This window comes from Caretta caretta, chromosome 2 (genome assembly GCF_965140235.1).
Source record: "Caretta caretta isolate rCarCar2 chromosome 2, rCarCar1.hap1, whole genome shotgun sequence".
Lineage (NCBI taxonomy): Eukaryota > Metazoa > Chordata > Testudines > Cheloniidae > Caretta > Caretta caretta.
In genome coordinates, this window is record NC_134207.1 from 181,744,980 (window position 1) to 181,765,880 (window position 20,901).

General features: G+C 40.7%; 1 protein-coding gene across 3 annotated transcripts in view; it reads right to left on the reverse strand.

Annotated features, from left to right (window-relative positions):
• The window catches only part of BMPER (BMP binding endothelial regulator), a 267,662-nt gene that overhangs the window by 144,645 nt on the left and 102,116 nt on the right, over positions 1–20,901 (reverse strand). For all 3 annotated transcript variants that reach the window (XR_012667155.1, XM_075125625.1, XM_048839067.2), the window contains exons 8-11: positions 13,599–13,708; positions 13,043–13,183; positions 10,509–10,613; positions 4,106–4,151 (exon numbers count right to left, since the gene is read on the reverse strand). Coding sequence is in view for 2 of the 3 variants with exons in the window: in XM_075125625.1 (XP_074981726.1) it covers positions 4,106–4,151; positions 10,509–10,613; positions 13,043–13,183; positions 13,599–13,708 (402 nt within the window). In the remaining variant the exon portion in view is untranslated. The remainder of the gene's footprint in view (positions 1–4,105; positions 4,152–10,508; positions 10,614–13,042; positions 13,184–13,598; positions 13,709–20,901) is intronic.

Below are 20,901 nucleotides of genomic sequence, written 5' to 3' on the forward strand. Positions count from 1 at the left end.
TGGAGTGAGCTCTGAGGAAACTGGTTTGGACATTTTCTAAGTAAAGAGATAGAGGGGAAAAAATAGAAGTTTACTGGTTAAGGTGATTTATTTGTACATCTATAACTCATAAAGGACTCAGCTTTTTAAAACCAAAATGAAACTTTGAATGTAATTAGGCCAAATGGTAAACTAAGCCCTAATGGGGCAAATTATTAACAGCACATGCACAACAGAATTTCATTGTTTAATTTAAAAATGCTAATCCCTATAATACTTTCATCATAATTGCCCCATGGTACAGCTTGATATAATGCACATTGTAGGGTGTTTTTGTCAAAAAAAAGAAAAAGAAAAAACAAAACAAAACTCCGCAGGAGAAGATATGGTCTAATTCATAAATAAAATTGCTATTCAGATTTGTCTAATTACATACTCATGCAGTAGACCATGACAGCTGAAAAGTCTGTATCGGTAAATCACATGCAGTTTTTCTAGGTATTTAGCCTTGCAGTCTATTTTGTTGATACACACTTCCATGAGAGGAGTTTTTTAAAAAGTGATTACTATAAAAGGGAGCAATGTACTATACTAAATTAAGGTACCAGTTGTTACTACCAGAGACTTGGATTCTAATATGACATGTCACAAGAATTTCGTGACCTCACTCTTGCCTATAGTGATGACTTGTCAATTACAAAATCACAGAGTGATTTGGCATGACTGCCACACTCTGCCCAGAAAAGGCCTATAACTGGAATAATAATAAACGATACTAGTAGACTTGTATAGCACTTTTCTTCTGAAGATCTAAGAGTGGCTTTAAAAATCTTAATTAATGAAACCACACAGCACCAAATTGTGGCAGGTACAACAGGTAAATTGAAGTACAGAGAGGTTGTGGCTCAGTCATGATAGCAGACGTGATAACTGATCAGGATTAAAGCATATCCACAGAGTTGTGGTGGGAAGCTTTCACAGTGCCTATGCCCTCTACAACTTTAGCAAATGTTGTGAGTCCTTCCAAGCAAGGATGAGAGATTTAACCTGAATTCCAAATTTCCTTGCCTTTAGTCTTGGGTTGAGGTTAGATTGTTAATATCATTTGAATGTAGTTTAGTGGCGGTTGCGGAGTATATGAAAATGATCTGGGTATAACATAGGATTATTAATTTATGGAACTGACGTCAGTGGCACTTTTTGTAAACCAGGCCCAAAAGACCATATTTCATTACACTTTTACAACAGGATAAACTAAACTGTTGAACTAAACGACATTTTCCACTGGTCTGACCACTGTGTTTAATTAGTAATAACTGTACACCAGCCATGGAGTTTAGGAAAGGATGTGCCAAAACTAACTATAGTTAATCCTAGCAGCAATAGACAAAAGGGACTTACTACCCCTTTAGGAGACTAGGTACTTTTTCTCTCTGCCGCAAACTGTTTTGAAAAATACATTTTAAACTAAAAAAATATATATGTCTTTTAACAATGACTGTTTTGGACCCAGTTTGTAGAAACTGGCTATGCACATCAGTACTCAGCTCTCCTGAGCACAGTGTGTTTTTGTACCTCCTGTGTTGTTTTTGCTTTGGGAAATCACATCTGCTAGAACCGCCAGAAATGTCTAGTGTATTAATAGGTGTAATGTGTGTACATCTTATCTTATCAGAAGCAGGCTGCTGTTGCAAGGCCTCTGATGATCTGGCACTTTGCATTATAATTATACAGTTCGGAACTCATTAGTTAATTTTAAAAAAATTATTCTATAAAAGCTACGTTGTGCTTGATATTTGCCCCTCAGTATTGGGGCCAGTGCTGAGACACACCATCCCAAAGGGAGATCCAAGAAGAATTGTACTTTCAGTCGGCCCAGAGGAGCATGCCGACTGCACCAACTTTTAGGATAATGTAAAATGCTCCCATTTCTGCATCCAGGCAGCTCTGCCAGCCAGTGTGGGCAGAAGGGATGGGGCCATAACTCCCCTTCTGTCTGTTTTGGCTAGAAACTCTACAGCTGCTAGGAGGGAGTGCCGTTTTCCCGAGCCCTGCCCAGAAAAGGCCTGATCTACAGTCCATTGAAGTGAATGGAAAGACACTTACTGACTTCTGGAGGAGTTGAATCAGGCCCAAAATGCAAGAGGGGCATGGTTTCTTTAGCACTCCCCTGTCTGTGTACTTGCCCAGGGCCTGGCTACTCTGTTCTTAAGTAAGGTGTCACTTGATGAGCTACAGCTGGTACTTCAATAACAGCAGGTATATAAGCTTCACACTCTTCTTCACTGGTGAAGGCACTTGGCCTTTAGTTTCACTTGTGTTGAGGGTTATTGCTTACATAAATCACCACGGAGTCTTTTGTAACCTTCAAAAGTCATTTTAATCTTAATTTAATTATTTTTATTTTAAATAAAAATAGCAATTCCCCTGGCACCTGGAGAACAGAACACCTTGTAATTCAATTAAAATAGCTCTGAAAAAATGACTTCACCCTCTCCCCTTTATCCATCTCCAGAAGAAGGGCACACTGTCCATTTGCAAATACTTTTAGTTCAACTCAAGAAGGCTTTCAATGATAGTGAATTACGGGGTGCATCATCCATTTAAGATTTTAATTTACTTCCCTCTCAAATGATCCTGATGTTGCCTTACTATTAATTATTGACTAAGAATTTCTACAGGAAGCTTCCCATACCGTCAAGTCATGCTGTGATTTTGTAATTGACAAAGTGACCACTAGAGGCAAGACTCAAGTCACCAAATTCATGGCACTTGTGAAAGGTTGTATTTGAACCCAGGGCTCTGAAAGTTTCTGTGCCTTTGAAATGAAAAATTTATATCCGTTAAAGCAAAACCTGCTTCATTTCAAGATCCTTCCATCTGCTTCTCTTTACTGTCTCTCATTCTGAGTATATGTCACATATTTCTATGACCAATGTCATAGAATATCAGGGTTGGAAGGGACCTCAGAAGATCATCTAGTCCAACCACCTGCTCAAAGCAGGACCAATCCCCAATTTTTGCCCCAGATCCCTAAAAGTCCCCCTCAAGGATTGAACTCACAACCCTGGGTTTAGCAGGCCAATGTTCAAACCACTGAGCTATCAATGTCACTCATTCTAGCCTTGGAGTACTGAAAACTGGACATATGGTAAGAGATATGTTGGATTAATTTATAAATACAGGATATTACCATGACACCAATTCAACCATAATTTCCTTTACTAAGGCCAAGTGGTGTTTATACAATTGCTCTAAACATGTCTAACAGCAATATGTTAAGAGTGCCTCAGTATGTTTGAGATGCATAGTGGAAGAAGTAATGACTTATTGTACATCATGTGTATAATCTGATAGCAGCCAACATAAATGATTATAAAGTACAGCTGATGGCAAATTTCAAAAAATTAAAAAATTTAGACAAAACCAGACATTTTCCATAGAAATTATGTTTAGTTTTTTGGACTGCTCTGTTATAAAGTATTAAGGCCCTGATTCAGCAGTGCATCCCTATTCAGTAAAGCACTTAACCATGTGCCTACCTTTACATTAAGTATGGGCTTACGTGCTTTGCTGAATAGGGATGCTTAAATATTTTGATAATAGGGCTATGAGAGGGAAAGGATGATGCTATGGCTAAAGCACAGAATTATATCAAGAGGCCTGTGTTCCATTGTATTCCCTATCTCTGCCACAGACTTCCTGTTTGACTTTTGCAAACCTTTTCTGACTCCCACAAATCAACATGAAGGACCTGGAGCATGATATCTGATTATGCTTTGCATTTCTTCATATCACTACCTTAGCTTAGATAACTGCAAATGTTATTTGATTCATTCTGGCTACAAATTTCACAGGAAAACTATAATTTATTCTGTAAAGAGAGAAATGTTTCCTCTAATTTGACACACACAAAAGGTGGTAATTGGAAGATTAAAAATTCCCTTTGACAGGTATTTTATTTTTAATTTATGGGAGATATTATACTAACTCTGTCCCCTGCTAAAAGCGCCTGCCTATGCCTCCTCAAAAAAGAGGTAGATGAAATGCGAGCACGTTTCAATTGTAACATTTTCTTGATAGAATAAAAGAGAACTTTTAAAATGTGAAGAAGGAACTTACTCACTTTCAGTGCAAATAGGACAGCATCCTTTTCTGTTCAGGATCTTACCCTAATTGGGAAAAAAGATAGACTGGCTTAATGAAAGAGTTTTTGGAGCAACGACTGTTATGTTGTAACGCTGGATAAACCTTTGAAAATAGTTCAAGTTGTGTTTGAACTCAATGCCCTGGTTACAGCTTCAAATATCAGGTGTTAAAAACAGACAGAACTATTCAAAAAGCTTCCTGGCAGTCCCCTAAGAAATAAAATACTAAAAGGGTTCTCTGTTGCTACTTTTCTCTTAGAGAGAGAGCGGGGCGGGTGGGGGGGGGGGGAGAATTTGTACACATGTATTCATGGCTATCTAAAGTAGACTAGTTGTTTTATATAACTAAGTCTCCAACCTTTTCCCCATAAAATACATATGGTTCATTTCTGATGCAGATTGCTTGTATCCCTTCAGTTGCGTATGGGAAATCCCTAGTAAAGAGACTCATTCATTCAGCTACAAATACAAGGAAGAGATCTCACTGGTACAAATCAAGTTTATTCAAATTCTCTTCCAAGGATAAATACGGTGATATCCCTTACAAAATCATATTACTAAACTAGAAATAGTGAACCAAATTCTCTGCTGGAGCCAATGGGTGTACTATTTACATCAGCAAAGACTTTGGTCCAATATTAGTAATATTGAGCAAAGGCTCAATACACTTTGCCCAGGCCAAGGTTTTTTGGGTTGTGGGTGTGGGTGTGTTTAAATAGTTCTGTCTCAAATAGAAGTTGCTAGAATTAGGAAATATGAGCTTTTGTTTGTGTGTGCACGTGTGTATGTGTTCTTTTAAAATCTTCACTGAATAAAAAAGTGGCCTAATTGATTTAGTTCAAATTTGCTGAAACTCACCTTCAAGTTGAGAATAAACATGGAACATCTCAACCTGGAAGGTGGATGTTTCTGAGGGTTTGTCCAACACAAAGAGTTAGTCTGCAGCAGGCTACTGCAGGGTAGATTCACAGCCCAGCTTGCCATGAACTAATTGTTTGTGTAGACAAACCCTTAGTGAAACCTAGGGTGGTTATAACTGAAACTGCTTTGTAAGTCACCCAGCATACCCATGCAAGGAGGCAAGAGGCATATGGAACTTCCTTACTCCCCTGCATTGGCTCTCCACATCACTGATAGCAGCTCATGGAAGGGGAGAGCAGCCTCTGAAGGGCTGCTACTCTGGTTGTCTTACAACTGGGCAGTGAATAGGCAGAGCTTTGGCTCTGCCCTTCTCAGTACACCAGCCAGAGCAGAAGAACTGGTGAGAATGGAGAAGTAATCAGCAGCAGGTACCGAGCTCATGCAGGTTACCTCTCTCCCAGAAAATTGGGACAACCAGAGACCAGACTGTGATTCTGAGTCTCTCAAGCACCTGTTATAATAAAAAACTTTTAAACACCTTTAACTAAATGCCATATAAACCCCCAAAATAATATACAGAGAGATTTAATTGGGCAGCCCTTATTAGCATTAATGGGAGACATGCAGCTTAATGCCCATACATTATACTGAATATTCTTACCTCTCCGTTTCAATAAAAGAGTTGAAATCATCAGCCAAGCTGGAAATGGCAGGAATTCAAGTGAAATTGGAATCTGCAAGGCAGTCTGCTGAGCCTGGTTACTTGAGCCACTATGTTGGCATGGGATCCTGTTTTTGTCTTGTACAATAAGGAAGCCCATTATTGCTAACATGTGCTGCAAGAGTTCGTTAGCGCTGAGGGTTCCCTAAGGAGTGGGGTAAGTGATGTGATCCCATTTTTACCTATGAATATTTATAAGCAGACTGCATTCAAGCCTCTTTATTTTCTAGGATTTTTCTTCTTTTTCATGAGTTTTCAAGTCTATGTTTGAGGGGGGATTTTTGTAAAGGCAAGAATAATTAGGGCTTGAGGGGGGAGGGTTGATTGGTTGTGCAATAGCAACAGCTGTTGTTTTTTTGTGCCTCATTTGGCACTGCAGTAAAAACAGCAACTTTTTGTTTGTAATAATAACAGATGTGTATAAAATTAAACACTGTCTGTGCTTGGGAAGGGAGAACATGTTGTGAATAAATTTTAAACTCACATGAAGTTCACGGGTTCAAAATTTATCCACAGAATCAAATCCTCTGAAAGGCTTCGTGTGCAATGAACTTAGCTCGATTAACTATTTCGTGGAAATGGTGCTCAAAGACAATTTTATGCTTCAAAATCACCATGTGCTTTCATAGTCGCATTGGAAGAAACATATCTATAGCAACTCAGCTTTAGCCCAGGCTGGTATCACTAATTAGAGGTGTGATGTCCTAATGTCCTGGTGGTGTGAGGAGGACAGCAGCAAGGTAGAAAACGATAGTGAGAGAGAGAATGGAGCTGGTATAAAGGAAGCAAAGAACTTGGAAGAGTAAAGACTGTGGAGAGGAGAAAGGGGTAAGTAAGGAGAATATGGGCTTATCTTCATGTACAGCAGTGCAGCTGAGCCCTGTAGTGCTTTAGTGAAGACGCTACTACACTGACAGGAGAGTTTCTCCCATCAGTGTAGTTAATCCACCTCCCCGAGAGACGGTACCAATGTTGACAGAAGAAGCTCCTGTTAACATACACCGTCTACATACACCGTTGACATACACTGTCTACATTGGGGATTAGGTTGGTATAACTGCATCGCTCAGGTGTGTGGATTTTTCACACCTCTGAGCAATGTAGTTATACTGATATATGTTTGTAGTGGAGACCTGGCCTTAGAAAAGAAGAGGGTTAGAGAATATCTACAGGGACTCAATCCTGAAGAGGATGAGTTTACTCCATTTCAGTAAAGCACTTAAGTACATGCTCAACTTTAAACATATGTGCATGCCTGTTGGCTTCAGCTGGACTACCCACATGCTTAAATGCTTTGCTGGATCATGCTCAGTACAGTGCAGAATGAAGTCCAAGGTAACAGAGGAAGTGCGCCTGCAGAATCAGTGATGAGAAAGTGGAAACAGAAACCATGAGCTAAAAGGCTCACTGGAAACCCAAAGCAGGGCTGACTTTGCTATCAGTGTTGCTCGAGGGCATTAAAATAGAGACACATATATTGCCTCAGTGTGCAAATGAAAGAAACTCAGAAAGGCACTTCCTGAAATTATCAGAAATAGTAAAAGATTTGATACTAAAAAAAAAAAAGTAAGAAAAAATGTGTACAACCTTGGGAAAAATGAAAGCAATGTCTCACAAAATGTGGCAATCTGCCCCCAGTCCAGACAATAATACAAGTGGTTACTGGGTATAAAAAACATATACAGCTTTACCGGTGTGAAGCCTGTTCCGAGTCATATAGAAAAGTCCTAATTAATTTAGAGTTAGGTTGATGAATGAATCAATATTGCATCAGGAAAACTTCATGAACAGAATGCTAAAGCTGAAGAGTTAAGCTTTTATAAGTCAAGGTATAAATATGTAAGCTTGCCTGCAAATCCTTAACTCTTTCACCTTTGTATGTGTGCATTATGACACAGGATTTAATGGCATGCTCACATGAGGCCACTCTTACTCGCACCAAGCAGTGCCTTACTCCACAAGCAATCCCACAAGTGTGGGTCTAATGGTCTAGAGTGCTATTCAGAGCTAGTAAGGAAATCAAGGTCCTACCCATATTTTTTCTTAAACAATACAGTATTATCTTGTACAATTTTTCTTCAGCCTAGCTCATAGTATACTTACAAACTTGCAGCAAACACATCACTACCAAATCTATATCTTGTATTACGCAAAGTATAGCTTTGTGACAGAACAGCCTCGACACAAGGTAGGTTTGTGAAAGGATCAAATGAGTAACATGTGTTATTTGCTTTAAAATTCCTTAAGGAGAGAGAGAAAATTAGAACCCAACACTATAGGGCTGCTTTCTCCTTTCTTCCTTCTAATATTCTTTATCCTGAAAAAAAAACTGAGAATAATGTGTTTTTACATTAGGGTGATGTTTTGGTGAAGGGCTGGTTTTTTGGTTGGTTTGTTGGTTGGGAGGTTTTGGAGCTGGGAAAGGCAACAGTGAGACTTCATTTTGAATCCTGGGACAGGATGGCTTGCTGCAGACTGTGAGACTTCATTTTGAATCCTGGGACAGGATGGCTTGGTTAGAACCTATTAAGAACGGAGGGATGGCACAGCTTTTCTTTTTTAGCCCTGAGGAGGAGCTGTTTCTTGTTTGGGAACTAAGTTTGGGGGTTTAGTTTAAGCTCCGGAGCTTGTTTTAGTCTAGGAGTGTATCATAGTTCAGAAGTTCACTCCCGCTTGGAAGTTTAGTATTATTCGGAAGCCTGCAGCAGCCTGGGAATTTAGTTTAGTTCAGAAGCTTACTCTAGATTTGGGAGTTTACTCCATTCCTGAGAACCCATCCCAGTTTCAGAAGCTTAATTTGGATTGAGATTCCAATCCCAGCTAGAACCCAGAGCTGGTACAACTTAGTTAACAGTTTCAGGTAAAAGCCTTTCTATCCTAACAGGGATGTTTATTTCTTATGAAGCTGCTAATGGCATTTTGTAAGTTAAATTTACATGCTTCCTATGCTTCTTAAATCCTTTATTTTCTATATTTTTAATGGAGGACTTCTAACTCTTTTTGCTCTTTTTCCCTTGACTTCACTTATCAGTCTAGGACTCACACCTCTCATGATAGAACTGTAGTATGAAAATGTTGAAAGAGCATGTAAGTGTGCCTCATAGATCAGAGAGTTAAAGCTATTATAAGAATGTATAAGGTGAATTTTCATGTGGCATTGTTTTTCTTAATTGAGTGTATGAACAGCAAGGGCAACAGTACACTTATTTATTACCTTAATGCATCATTTCCAGTCTTTTCAATTCTTAAGTTTATTTAAATGAAATATAATGTAATGTTGTATTTTGCAGACAGGTCGTATTAAATTACTTTAGCAACCTGAGCTCTGAGGAGCTGTAAAAGCTTAAATTGGGTAAATGTAGGACACTACAGAGAGGCACCAATTTTTTTCTGTGTTGCCACACTCCTAAGAATTCTCATAGAAAACTTGATGTGCTAGATAAAAAGTTTTCTGTGGTCCCAGGTATTCATTTCCTATGCACTCCCTAAGAACTGCCTGAGGGACCTCCTAATATTCCCAGAAGCGTTGTATTAGTGCACAATTTCTAACGTATACAGTAGCAGAGCTTCTCTCTTGTGAAGCTTAGGAGGCCCATGGCAGAAGGACTGAACTCCTGTGAACCACCAAAAATGAGCAGGAAAAGATTGCCTCTACTGCAGAGAGTTCTGAAGGTTCACTGGTGCAGTGACCCTGCCTCTATAGCATTTGGAGATCCAAAGTACAAGCAAACACCTCTACCATTGCCCTGGGCTGTCAAAAACTCACCAAAACACATTCTTATTCACAGGAGTTTCTCACTGAAAATTTTATACACAGGTGTTTGTGACTAATATTTTCTCCTTTTGGCTTCCATGACAGAGAAGGAAACACTGAGAAGGAGTAATACTAATAACTTGGAGGGCTCTTCAGCAGGTTGTTTTAAAACGACTCTCTGCATAAGATGTCATTTTAGCTCTGCTTCTCCTGAAAGCTTGCACTATTAAAACTAAGTAATTTGTAAATGACAGGCATCCAAAACACAAAATGTTAGACATCAGCCCAAATGTTATTAAAGAATCATTTTTAAAGTAATTAAATAATAGGAGACTACACTAATCTTTGGATTCACTTCGAAATTTCACCAAAAAAAAAAAAAAATCAGTCTCCACCTTAGGAGAAAGTGACATAGTTTTGGTTGAGCTCATTCTCTGTTTTCATGCCTAACAAAATGATTACCCCCAGCTGTATTGAAAAAGTGAACACAACCTTTGCTGCACATCTCCATAGTACACAAGCATGATCTATTGACTTTGGCAACCTTGCTACACCAATAAAGCTATTGAGTATGTGAGAGAGAGAAGTAAGCCTGGGAGCAGAGAGAGCAGCTTTGGTTCAGATATAAAAGGGGGAGCAAAAGCACGGGAGCCTTCAGAGCAAAGAGAGAGGCCTGAGGACAGAACTAGCCTGAAAAGAGATGTTACAGTGCTTTGAGAATTCTAGGGACAAGGCGGGTGAGTTAATATCTTTTATTGGACCAACTCCTGTTTGTGAAAGAGACAAGCTTTCAAGCTTATACAGAACATTTCAGAAGTTGGTCTAATAAAAGATATGACCTCACCCACCTTGTCTCTAATATCCTGGGACCAACACAGTTTACAACAACACTGCACAAAACAATTGAGAATTCTAGTCAACTATAGACCCTAGAATTTTTGACGGTTCCCTCTTCCCCAGGCTTTGTGTACACCAGTTCGACTGAGAAACACTGACAAAGATAAATGAGGGTCGTGGGGGAGAACATATTCCATTAAAAACTCACATGAGGGCAGCTGTTGACTGGAATGCACTGCTTCTTGCGACACTCTGTCTTGCCTTTCACACAAGCACAGATGGTGCAGTTAACAGAGGACCACATCTCTCCGTCCTGCAGGAGGGAGAACATGATATAGCTATCAGCTGGGGTGGCGGAAGGAAGCTATTCCAACAATGTATCATTTTCATTGCACAGAAAAGCACTGCATTCCCTTTTGGAGTTACATCATTGTTTAGTCTAAATTATTATGAGGTGCTCATCCACACCCAGTCCGATTAAAGATGAAGATGAGCAGGGATTTCTTCCCTCTGATCCTTCAGGTTAGAAAATCATTCTTCCAAGTCCATGTTTTCTTTTTCCTTGAATGACCTGATTAGTTGTATTGTTTCTCTCACCAGTGGAATGTGATCACACCTATTGTGAATTTTCATTTAAGCTGACATAATTAGAAAAATCTGATTCATTACCTTCAGATAACTGACATGTTTAAGTTATTGCATGTTAAAGCATTTCGTTAAGATGCCAGAATACAGTGAATTTATTCCCAGATGTGGCATCATTCTGGGTCCACAGGAATGGAGAAATCATGCATTCTTATTCAGATTACTTACAATGCTTTCGCAGGCCCTGGATCTGCTAAACATCTGAAAATGTTTAGAACAGATACAATACTAAACTACCCAAATGTATAGCAGGAATGGTATTCTTCCAGAAGACAGCCTGTGTCTCTAAAAATGTATTAAGTGGGCAGCAGAATGCTCTTCATATTGTTTTTAACATATTCAGGAAAGTATGGGGAACTGTCCTGGCTCCTTTCTACATGTCTTGGCATTTGACAAGTGCAGTTTCTAAATCATTCCACCTCACCCACATATAGTCCTGTGCTAGCCCATGGAGAGCCTGGCTGTGCAAGCCTTCTGTTTACAGGATGCTTGAGGAGGAAGGGCGAGGGGCAGGCAGACAGAAAGAGAGTAGAGGCAGTCCAAGAGGACAGAAAGTGATTGTGGATCCACCTACACTCAAGTTTCTCAGGGCTGGGATCAGAGGGAAAGCACGCTCAAATTTTATGATTTTTTATGCACAGCATGATTTTTAAGGGCTGTCCTGCTTTGTCTTTTATTCTGAGGTGATGCAGAATTGCCTAACTGTTTTGGTGCAGCGTAAGTTGACAGACACCAGCAAAAGAAATGATCTCCAAGCAGGAGAGCAATTAAAAGAAGACACAACCGTTGCCTGATTGTGATCTCACACCCGTTGTACACTTATGTAACTCCATTGACTTAGAATCATTCCCAACAGTTGTATAAAAAAGGTAAAAATCAGACCCAGTTCCCACACACCCCTTTTTTGTGTTTTTGTAAACACTTGTTAGCAAAATAAAATAAATCACAAGAAGCAGAGAATTTCATTTGGGTGCTCAAGAAGTAGTGCTGAAATACAATAGTGCCATTGTCTAAGTTCTAGTCAGATCAAATGTAGTTTCTTTGCACCTATTAAGCATGGTGTTTGTTCACATATAATTTACAGAATAAACATTTCTGCTACATACAAGTAAAATAGAATTAATGGAAAGCAATTTGGAATGAGTAAACTTAGTGTACTCAAGGGATTTAACATTTGATCTGATTCTCTTATTTCACAGATAGCCAACAAGGTGACAGAGTCTGTTCCAACACAATGTGAAAGAAGCTGCACCAGCTTGAAAAAACAAACAGGGACCTGGCAATATAAGAATTGTTTTGCAAGAAATCATTACAGATCTACAAATTTTAGTTGGGAGAGAAGGAGGAGATCATTGCTACATGGCGTTCCAATGTGGGATGTAGGAAGCACGGTCTGTAACATAGCTGTGAACTGTAATATATTCAAAACTTCCAGCTGCGACAAGCTTAGCACAGTTCCTACTGGCTCAACCTGGAGGAGACTCCCTTTTGACTCAGCTGATAAAGACCACTGAAAAATACCTTTTCTATGACTATCAGAATTTCTTTGGGAAGGGGAAGCACAATCCTCTGATTAAAAATGCATTATTAGCATGAAGCAGCAACCTGATTCTCTGTTTGGGGAGAGGGAGACAGCATGCCAAGTATAGGAGAAATTAATTTTAATTTTTTTCTGTCAGCAGAACTTACACAACCATAAAAAAACAACAGCAGATGGCAATTTTTTCAAATATTTGCCTCCAAGCTATTCTGTTGATAGATTCATAGACTCCAAGGCCAGAAAGGACCATTTTGATCATCTAGTCTGACCTCCTATACCACAGTGCCACAAATCTTCCCAAAATAATTCCTAGAGCATATATTTTAGAAAAAAATCCAATCTTGATTTAAAAATTGTGAGTGATGGAGAATCCATTACAATGCTTGGTAAATTGTTCCAATGGTTAATTAGTCTCACTGTTAAAAATGTGCACCTGTTGGCAATAAGCATAATGAAAATTCTGCTAAAAAGCAAGCCCCAACACTAAGTTATAGTAATCCAGTGCTATTTCAGCTATTACAATGATACCTATTACTGAGCCACACCCAAAACATTACCCGAAAGATCTTGTTCCCGAATTTGCACACTTTCAGTTCGTCAGGAGAGACGTACGAGACACACTCCTGGCAGCAGTGTTCCTTGCTTTTATTGCATTCTCCAGGAGGTGAGCACTTCTTCTTACATACTACTGTAGAATTCTGAGCAAAAGGACAGAAGAAAAGCAAAAGGGACACTAATTTATTAGGAAAATGTTCACCCCCAATTGTAACATCTGCGTGTGTTGTGGTAATCATTTCCACCCAATGTAGCTAATAGCTACTTTGATCAGATCTGCTTAGAATAAAATATTTTATTGAATTCAGGAAATCTTTCAGAGTGTGTTTGTTTAATAATGCAAGCAGGGCCTAATTCTGAACTTGCGCTTTTGTAGTCATATAAAATCTGACCATGTTGATTTGGTAGCCTTTCACATTCCCTTTGTTTGGATGTCAATGACCACACAAGGTACTTATCAGTACAGAGTAAGGCCCTGTAGTTCTCAGATCTTACAAACATCTCTCCTAGGCAATAAAAACCACAGCCCACAGCATAGGAATGTTGTTGCTGACTTACCCTGCAGGTACACATAGTGCAGTTGTCATAAACAAAAGAGGATCCATTGTCATAAACATCACTGTGAAAGAGGCAGCTTCCAAATGGGAGGTCAAACACTTTCCTCTGGCCTGAATACAAACAACAGACACAGAATGTGGTTGAAAGGATGCCTTGTTGTCAACAAAAATAACACAGCTTACTGTTCCCAGTCCATTTGGGTGTCTAGAAAGTTTTTTAAACAGTTCCCTATTCATTTAGCAGATATTAATCTGAGTAAAATGAAGAGGTTACTCACCTATAACTGGAGGTTCTTTGAGATGTGTGGTTCCTATCTGTATTCCACTGAGGGTTTAGCTATGTGTACCATGCATCCGGAGCCAGAGATTTTGAAAATAGTAGCGTCTGTTGGTCCATGCATGTGCCCTTGGTTCACCTCATGGTTTTGTGCAAGGTGATAATTGGATTGACTGCATCTCCAGTTCCTTCTCCACTGCAAATCCAAGGAAACCACTGCAGAGGGGAACGAGCGTGGGAAGTGGAATACAGATAGGGATCAGACATCTCAAAGAACCTCCAGTTACAGGTAAGTAACCTCCTTTCTTCTTCAAGTGGTAGTGTGTATTGTATTCCACTGAGGGTGATTAACAAGCAGTACCTAAGTCGGAAGAGGATGTGAGAAACTCAGACCTTAGCTGGTACACAGTAACAATTTTCTGCCCCCCTGGGGGTAGGCCTACATTTGGCCAGCATATGCCAAACCATTCTACCTGGCTCAAGGATGGCATTGTTGATTGGTAGATCGACTCTACCCGACACAAGTGAGTGAAGTAGGTCCAGCAGCTTACGCTGAGTGTCCTGGATCTCCTCCAGGGGAATGTGCAGCTCTCCAACCACTCTACACAGGAGCTCCTGGGACTGGCCGTAGTCATCAGGGGATGGATGGGAAGCCAAAGCCACTGCAGGATCTGGTGAGGATGACAGGAATCTCTCCTGTTCCAGGGGTACTGTCAGAGCCCAACTGAGTGGCTCATCTTTCATTATTGGTTCCGAGCATCTACTCAAAGGTACCCGACACAGTGAAGTAGGTGAAGCCTAACTGATGTAACAGACGGGTTCCAAGGGTGGATATTGGGGCCAGAATCCCCAATAAGGCCAGCATGATAGATCTAGAGGGTGTTACAGAGGGCCTCACGACATAGTAAGCCAGTGGCTCTGTGGCAGCTGGAGTGGGGGATACTGCCACAATGTAGAAAGTCAAGTCTCCATTGGTACTTGTAGTGGTGGAAAGGGATGGATGGTGCCTGTCCCTCATCTGATTCCTTCAAAAACAACGCAGAGACCAGTTCCATTGGCAGTACCGACAGAAGGAAATACACAGCTGGAGCCGGAGGCAGGGGGCGGGGGTGAGGTGAGGATAAACTCTACTTGGAAGTAGAGGGCCCCAGAAAGTGTGAAGGCTTTGGTTCTCCCAACGCAAACACTTCCTGGGGCTCTGGGGCTTTTGCAGACCTCCCAGGAGTCAAGGATACTTTTTCAGTCTCCGGAATAAGTACAGGAGCACTGGTCTTCCTGGAGAAGATGGCTCTCTAGCTCTGATGGATGCCAATGTTGACTGCATGTGCGGGTCCACACCTGGTACCAGTGGATCCATCAATTTGTGTGGTTCCTTTAGATGTTTGTGTGCTTTAGGGCACACTCCGTCCCCATGACTGGAACTTGTGGAAGGAGTCTCTCTCTTCTTAGGCTTAGAGGAAGACTTACTGCCATGCTTATGTGAATGCTTCCTGACCTCCTGAGTAGGCCCCAGTATAGGGTCCATATTGGTGGCACTGCCAGTTCCGGCCTCAGATTCAGTAGCTGGAGGTGCACTCCTGGCAACTTCAGACCGATCTACAGGGGGAAGGAAGGGGGTTGCCTGAATAGGGTCCGAATCAGGTCTCATGGCAACTTCCATGAGGTGATTCCGGAGGTCTCAGGTACAGCTGGGGAAAGTCTGGCAGACACTGCATATGGATGAAATGTGGGCTTCTCCTAAGCAGTAGAGGCAGCATTGATGTTTGTCTCTGACCGAGAAAGAACATGGGCAGGAGGCTCAGATTTTAAAGCTTGGGATTTTTAGCAGAGTCCAGTACCTGCACGTGGGTATAGGGGCAGGAAAGCGGGGGGGGGGGGGGTTCACAAGGAACTAAACTACCCCAGAAGACCCCCACTTCTACTCCTAAAACTACCAAACTACTAAAAACTACTATAAAAACAATAAAACAGTAAACCACTCTAAAACTAACTATGCACAATGGTTTATTTTTAAAGTGCATCACATGCAACAAGTTTCAGAGTAACAGCCGTGTTAGTCTGTATTCGCAAAAAGAAAAGGAGTACTTGTGGCACCTTAGAGACTAACCAATTTATTTGAGCATGAGCTTTCGTGAGCTACAGCTCACTTCATCGGATGCATACTGTGGAAACTGCAGCAGACTTTATATATACACAGAGAATATGAAACAATACCTCCTCCCACCCCACTGTCCTGCTGGTAATAGCTTATCTAAAGTGATCATCAGGTGGGCCATTTCCAGCACAAATCCAGGTTTTCTCACCCTCCACCCCCCCACACAAATTCACTCTCCTGCTGGTGCTAGCCCATCCAAAGTGACAACTCTTTACATAATCAAGTCGGGCTATTTCCTGCACAAATCCAGGTTTTCTCACATCCCCCCCACCCCCATACACACACAAACTCACTCTCCTGCTGGTAATAGCTCATCCAAACTGACCACTCTCCAAGTTTAAATCCAAGTTAAACCAGAACATCTGGGGGGGGGGGGTAGGAAAAAACAAGAGGAAACAGGCTACCTTGCATAATGACTTAGCCACTCCCAGTCTCTATTTAAGCCTAAATTAATAGTATCCAATTTGCAAATGAATTCCAATTCAGCAGTTTCTCGCTGGAGTCTGGATTTGAAGTTTTTTTGTTTTAAGATAGCGACCTTCATGTCTGTGATTGCGTGACCAGAGAGATTGAAGTGTTCTCCGACTGGTTTATGAATGTTATAATTCTTGACATCTGATTTGTGTCCATTTATTCTTTTACGTAGAGACTGTCCAGTTTGACCAATGTACATGGCAGAGGGGCATTGCTGGCACATGATGGCATATATCACATTGGTGGATGTGCAGGTGAACGAGCCTCTGATAGTGTGGCTGATGTTATTAGGCCCTGTGATGGTGTCCCCTGAATAGATATGTGGGCACAATTGGCAATGAGCTTTCGTGAGCTACAGCTCACTTCATCGGATGCATATTGTGCCCACATATCTATTCAGGGGACACCATCACAGGGCCTAATAACATCAGCCACACTATCAGAGGCTCGTTCACCTGCACATCCACCAATGTGATATATGCCATCATGTGCCAGCAATGCCCCTCTGCCATGTACATTGGTCAAACTGGACAGTCTCTACGTAAAAGAATAAATGGATACTATTAATTTAGGCTTAAATAGAGACTGGGAGTGGCTAAGTCATTATGCAAGGTAGCCTGTTTCCTCTTGTTTTTTCCTACCCCCCCCCCAGATGTTCTGGTTTAACTTGGATTTAAACTTGGAGAGTGGTCAGTTTGGATGAGCTATTACCAGCAGGAGAGTGAGTTTGTGTGTGTATGGGGGTGGGGAGGATGTGAGAAAACCTGGATTTGTGCAGGAAATAGCCCGACTTGATTATGTAAAGAGTTGTCACTTTGGATGGGCTAGCACCAGCAGGAGAGTGAATTTGTGTGGGGGGGTGGAGGGTGAGAAAACCTGGATTTGTGCTGGAAATGGCCCACCTGATGATCACTTTAGATAAGCTATTACCAGCAGGACAGTGGGGTGGGAGGAGGTATTGTTTCATATTCTCTGTGTATATATAAAGTCTGCTGCAATTTCCACGGTATGCATCCGATGAAGTGAGCTGTAGCTCACGAAAGCTCATGCTCAAATAAATTGGTTAGTCTCTAAGGTGCCACAAGTACTCCTTTTCTTTTTGCACATGCAACAAGACACTAATAGTTCTGACCTGGACCATGTGGCAATGAGAAGAAACTGGAGACAAGGTTGGTCTGTCCCACCTTTTATCACCTTGGATGAAACCATGAGGAGAGCCCAGGCAGATTCATGGAGCAACTGACACTACTACTTTCAAAATCTCTGGATCTGGATGCATGGTGCATATGTGTAAATGCTCAGTGTACTACAATAGGGACCATCACTCAAAGAACTACTTTTCCCCTAAGGGAGAGGATTTTAATATGAATTAGGACATGTTTCTATTAGAAAAACTTCCCCCGCCCCACCACCATACAAGTGCACCCATGTACCTAAATCAATTTAAAATCAACCAGTCCATACCCCAAAATAAACTGCATTTATGTTTCTTCATTCAGTATATTACGGAATTAAACTAAACTGGTTAAAGCATGATTCAAACTGGTTTAATATTAGGAGTTTGCAATTTAGTTACACTGGCGCAAAAGTGCTATGTGCTAGACAGCCACTAAATGATTAGTCTCTGTAAAGATGTTTGATACACTCATTTATTGTAGCTTTATGTATTATGCTCAAACATGTCTACAGAAATTATAGGAATTTACAGAATGTTAAAGTTACCTATATTAATCAGAATGGAACCATCAAAAATAAATAAAGGAAAGGAAATCAGTGTGGAGAATATACATTCCACGAAGCAAATTACATGACTTTGGAAGGAGTGGAGGAACGGTAATATTATGGAAATATTTTGTTCTCATGACAGTAAGGGACCTGACAGCATAGGTCAGAGTAAATTTTTGAGAAGCATCAATTCCCTCCCAAAGCTCTGCAACAACTCAGTCTTCCAACACCTTGCAATTCTGCAAGCAATGCAGTCTTGCTACTCCACCTGTCTCTATTCTGTTCTTCAGATTCTGTTTTATTGAATTCTTTTGAACAGATGGACAATATATTGGTTCTCTGATATGAACAAAAATCCACTTAAGACTCAAATAAAATCACTAACCTCATCTTCCCTTTTGAGCAAAGCAAACCTACACCAACAACATGCTTTCACCTACTTTTTCTTTGGTGAGAGCCAAGCTCTGATCTTGCAACCTTCTGAGAGTTTATCTATCTGTCAGACAGAAATCTGTCTGTCATTTCCAAGGAATAAAATCATTACTGCAAGTAAGTGCAGCATGGCACTAACTTATTATTATGCCATTAATTTAGTTCTCAGAGTGGTGAGAAACCCATATTTTGGCATTTGGAATGCTAATAGCTGTCCAGTATATTCCAAATTGCAATTAATTTCTTTTTAGTTAATATCTGGTAAAGGAGTAAAACCACTTAAAGGAAGAGGCTTCCAGTTTGTCCAAAGATAAGATTAAATAGAAAGATAAACAGATAATAGAATATCTGTTTAATTAACATGAGATTTTCACAAATGCTAAAATCAGTCCCTGTTAAAAGAACACTCTTGCCAAAGAATGCAGTGTTTAGCCCTGTCAGTCCCAGGGTATTAGCGAGAGAAGATTGGTGAGGAAATATCTTTTATTGGCCTAACTTCTGTTGGTGAGAGAGACAAGCTTTCATGCTTACACAGAGCTGTTCTTCAGGTCTGGGAAATGTACTCTGAGAGAACCAGCTAAATACAAGGTGAAACAGATTGTTTAGCATAAGTAGCTAACACATATTTCAAGGGACTATTCAAAGTGAAGTGGCCCATTAACATAAGAACAGCCATATAGTGCATCTAGCCCAGTATGCTGCCTTCTGACAGTGGCCAATGCCAGATGTTTCAGAGGGAATTAACAGAACAGGGCAATTGATCAAGTGATCCATCCCCGGTCATCCAGTTCCAGCTTCTGGCAGTCGAAAGTTTAGGGATGCCCAGAGCATTGGGTTGAATCCCTGACCCTCTTAGCTATTAGCCATTGATGGACCTATCCTCCATGAACTTATCTAGTTCTTTTTTTAATCCAGTTATAGTTTTGGCCTTCACAACATCCCCTGGCAACAAGTTCCACAGGTTGACTGAGCACTGTGTGAAGAAGTACTCCTTTTGGTTTATTTTAAACATTCTGCCTATTAATTTCATTGGGTGACCCCTCCTTCTTGTGTTATGTGTTGGGGTAATTAATATCTCCTTACTCACTTTCTCCAGACCTTTCATGATTTCATAGACCTCTATCATATCCCCCTATCAGTCACCTCTTTTCTAAGCTGATCAGTCCTAGTCTTTTTATTCTCTCCTCATAGTGAAGCTGTTCCATACCCTTAATAATTTTTGTTACCCTTCTCTGTCCTTTTTCCAATTCTAATATATCTTTTTTGAGATGGGGTGACCAGAACTGCACACCGTATTCAAGGTGTGGGTGTACCATGGATTTATATAGTGACATAATGATAATTTCTGTCTTATTATCTATCCCTATCCTACTGATTCCTAACATTCTGTTAGCTGTTTTGACTGCTGCTGCACATTGAGGGAATGTTTTCAGCTGTGTTCCTCCTAAGCTATGTGCCTGCATGGCCACACAAGAGCCCATCAAGGGCCACACACCTTATTAGTACAGCCACACAGGCGCGCACACAGAGGCATAGCCACAGGTGGGCCTGGAGGATATGTAGGGTTAGGTGGGGAATATGTGTTGGGTGGGGTCTGTGGGGTGAGGTGGGGGGCAGTGATGGGGGAGTTTGGGGAGTGCAGGGCTGTGGCGGGGAGAGATTTTTCTCCTCTAGCTCTAGGGCTGCGGTGGGAAGAGACACCTCTCCCCCCAGCCCCTGGGCTATGATGCAGAGAGAGACTACTGAAAATTTTGCAGTGTTAATTTTCTTTTTATTTGATTTCATATTAAACAAACATCTTAAGTAGTGCACCTTGTTAATTATCCCCTGTTTTAATATTATTTCTTCTTCTTCCATACCTATGGTAACTTTTTAAATATATATATTATATCTAGGTTTTTTGTTTCTACTGGTGGCACACATCTGCACATTACCTCGATATTGGTGCTCCACATAACAAAATTCATTCCACATATGGATGGAAAAAATTAGAGAGAACATTGGTTTCAGAGAACTATCCATGATGATTCCAAGATCTCTTCCTTGAGTGTCAAACATACATCATTTTGTATGTATAGTTGAGATTATGTTTTCCAATGTGCATTACGTTGCATTTATCAGCATTGAATTTCACCTGCCATTTTGAAAAGGAGAACTTGTGGCACCTTAGAGACTAACAAATTTATTTGAGCATAAGCTTTCATGAGCTACAGCTCACTTCATTGGATGCAACTCACGAAA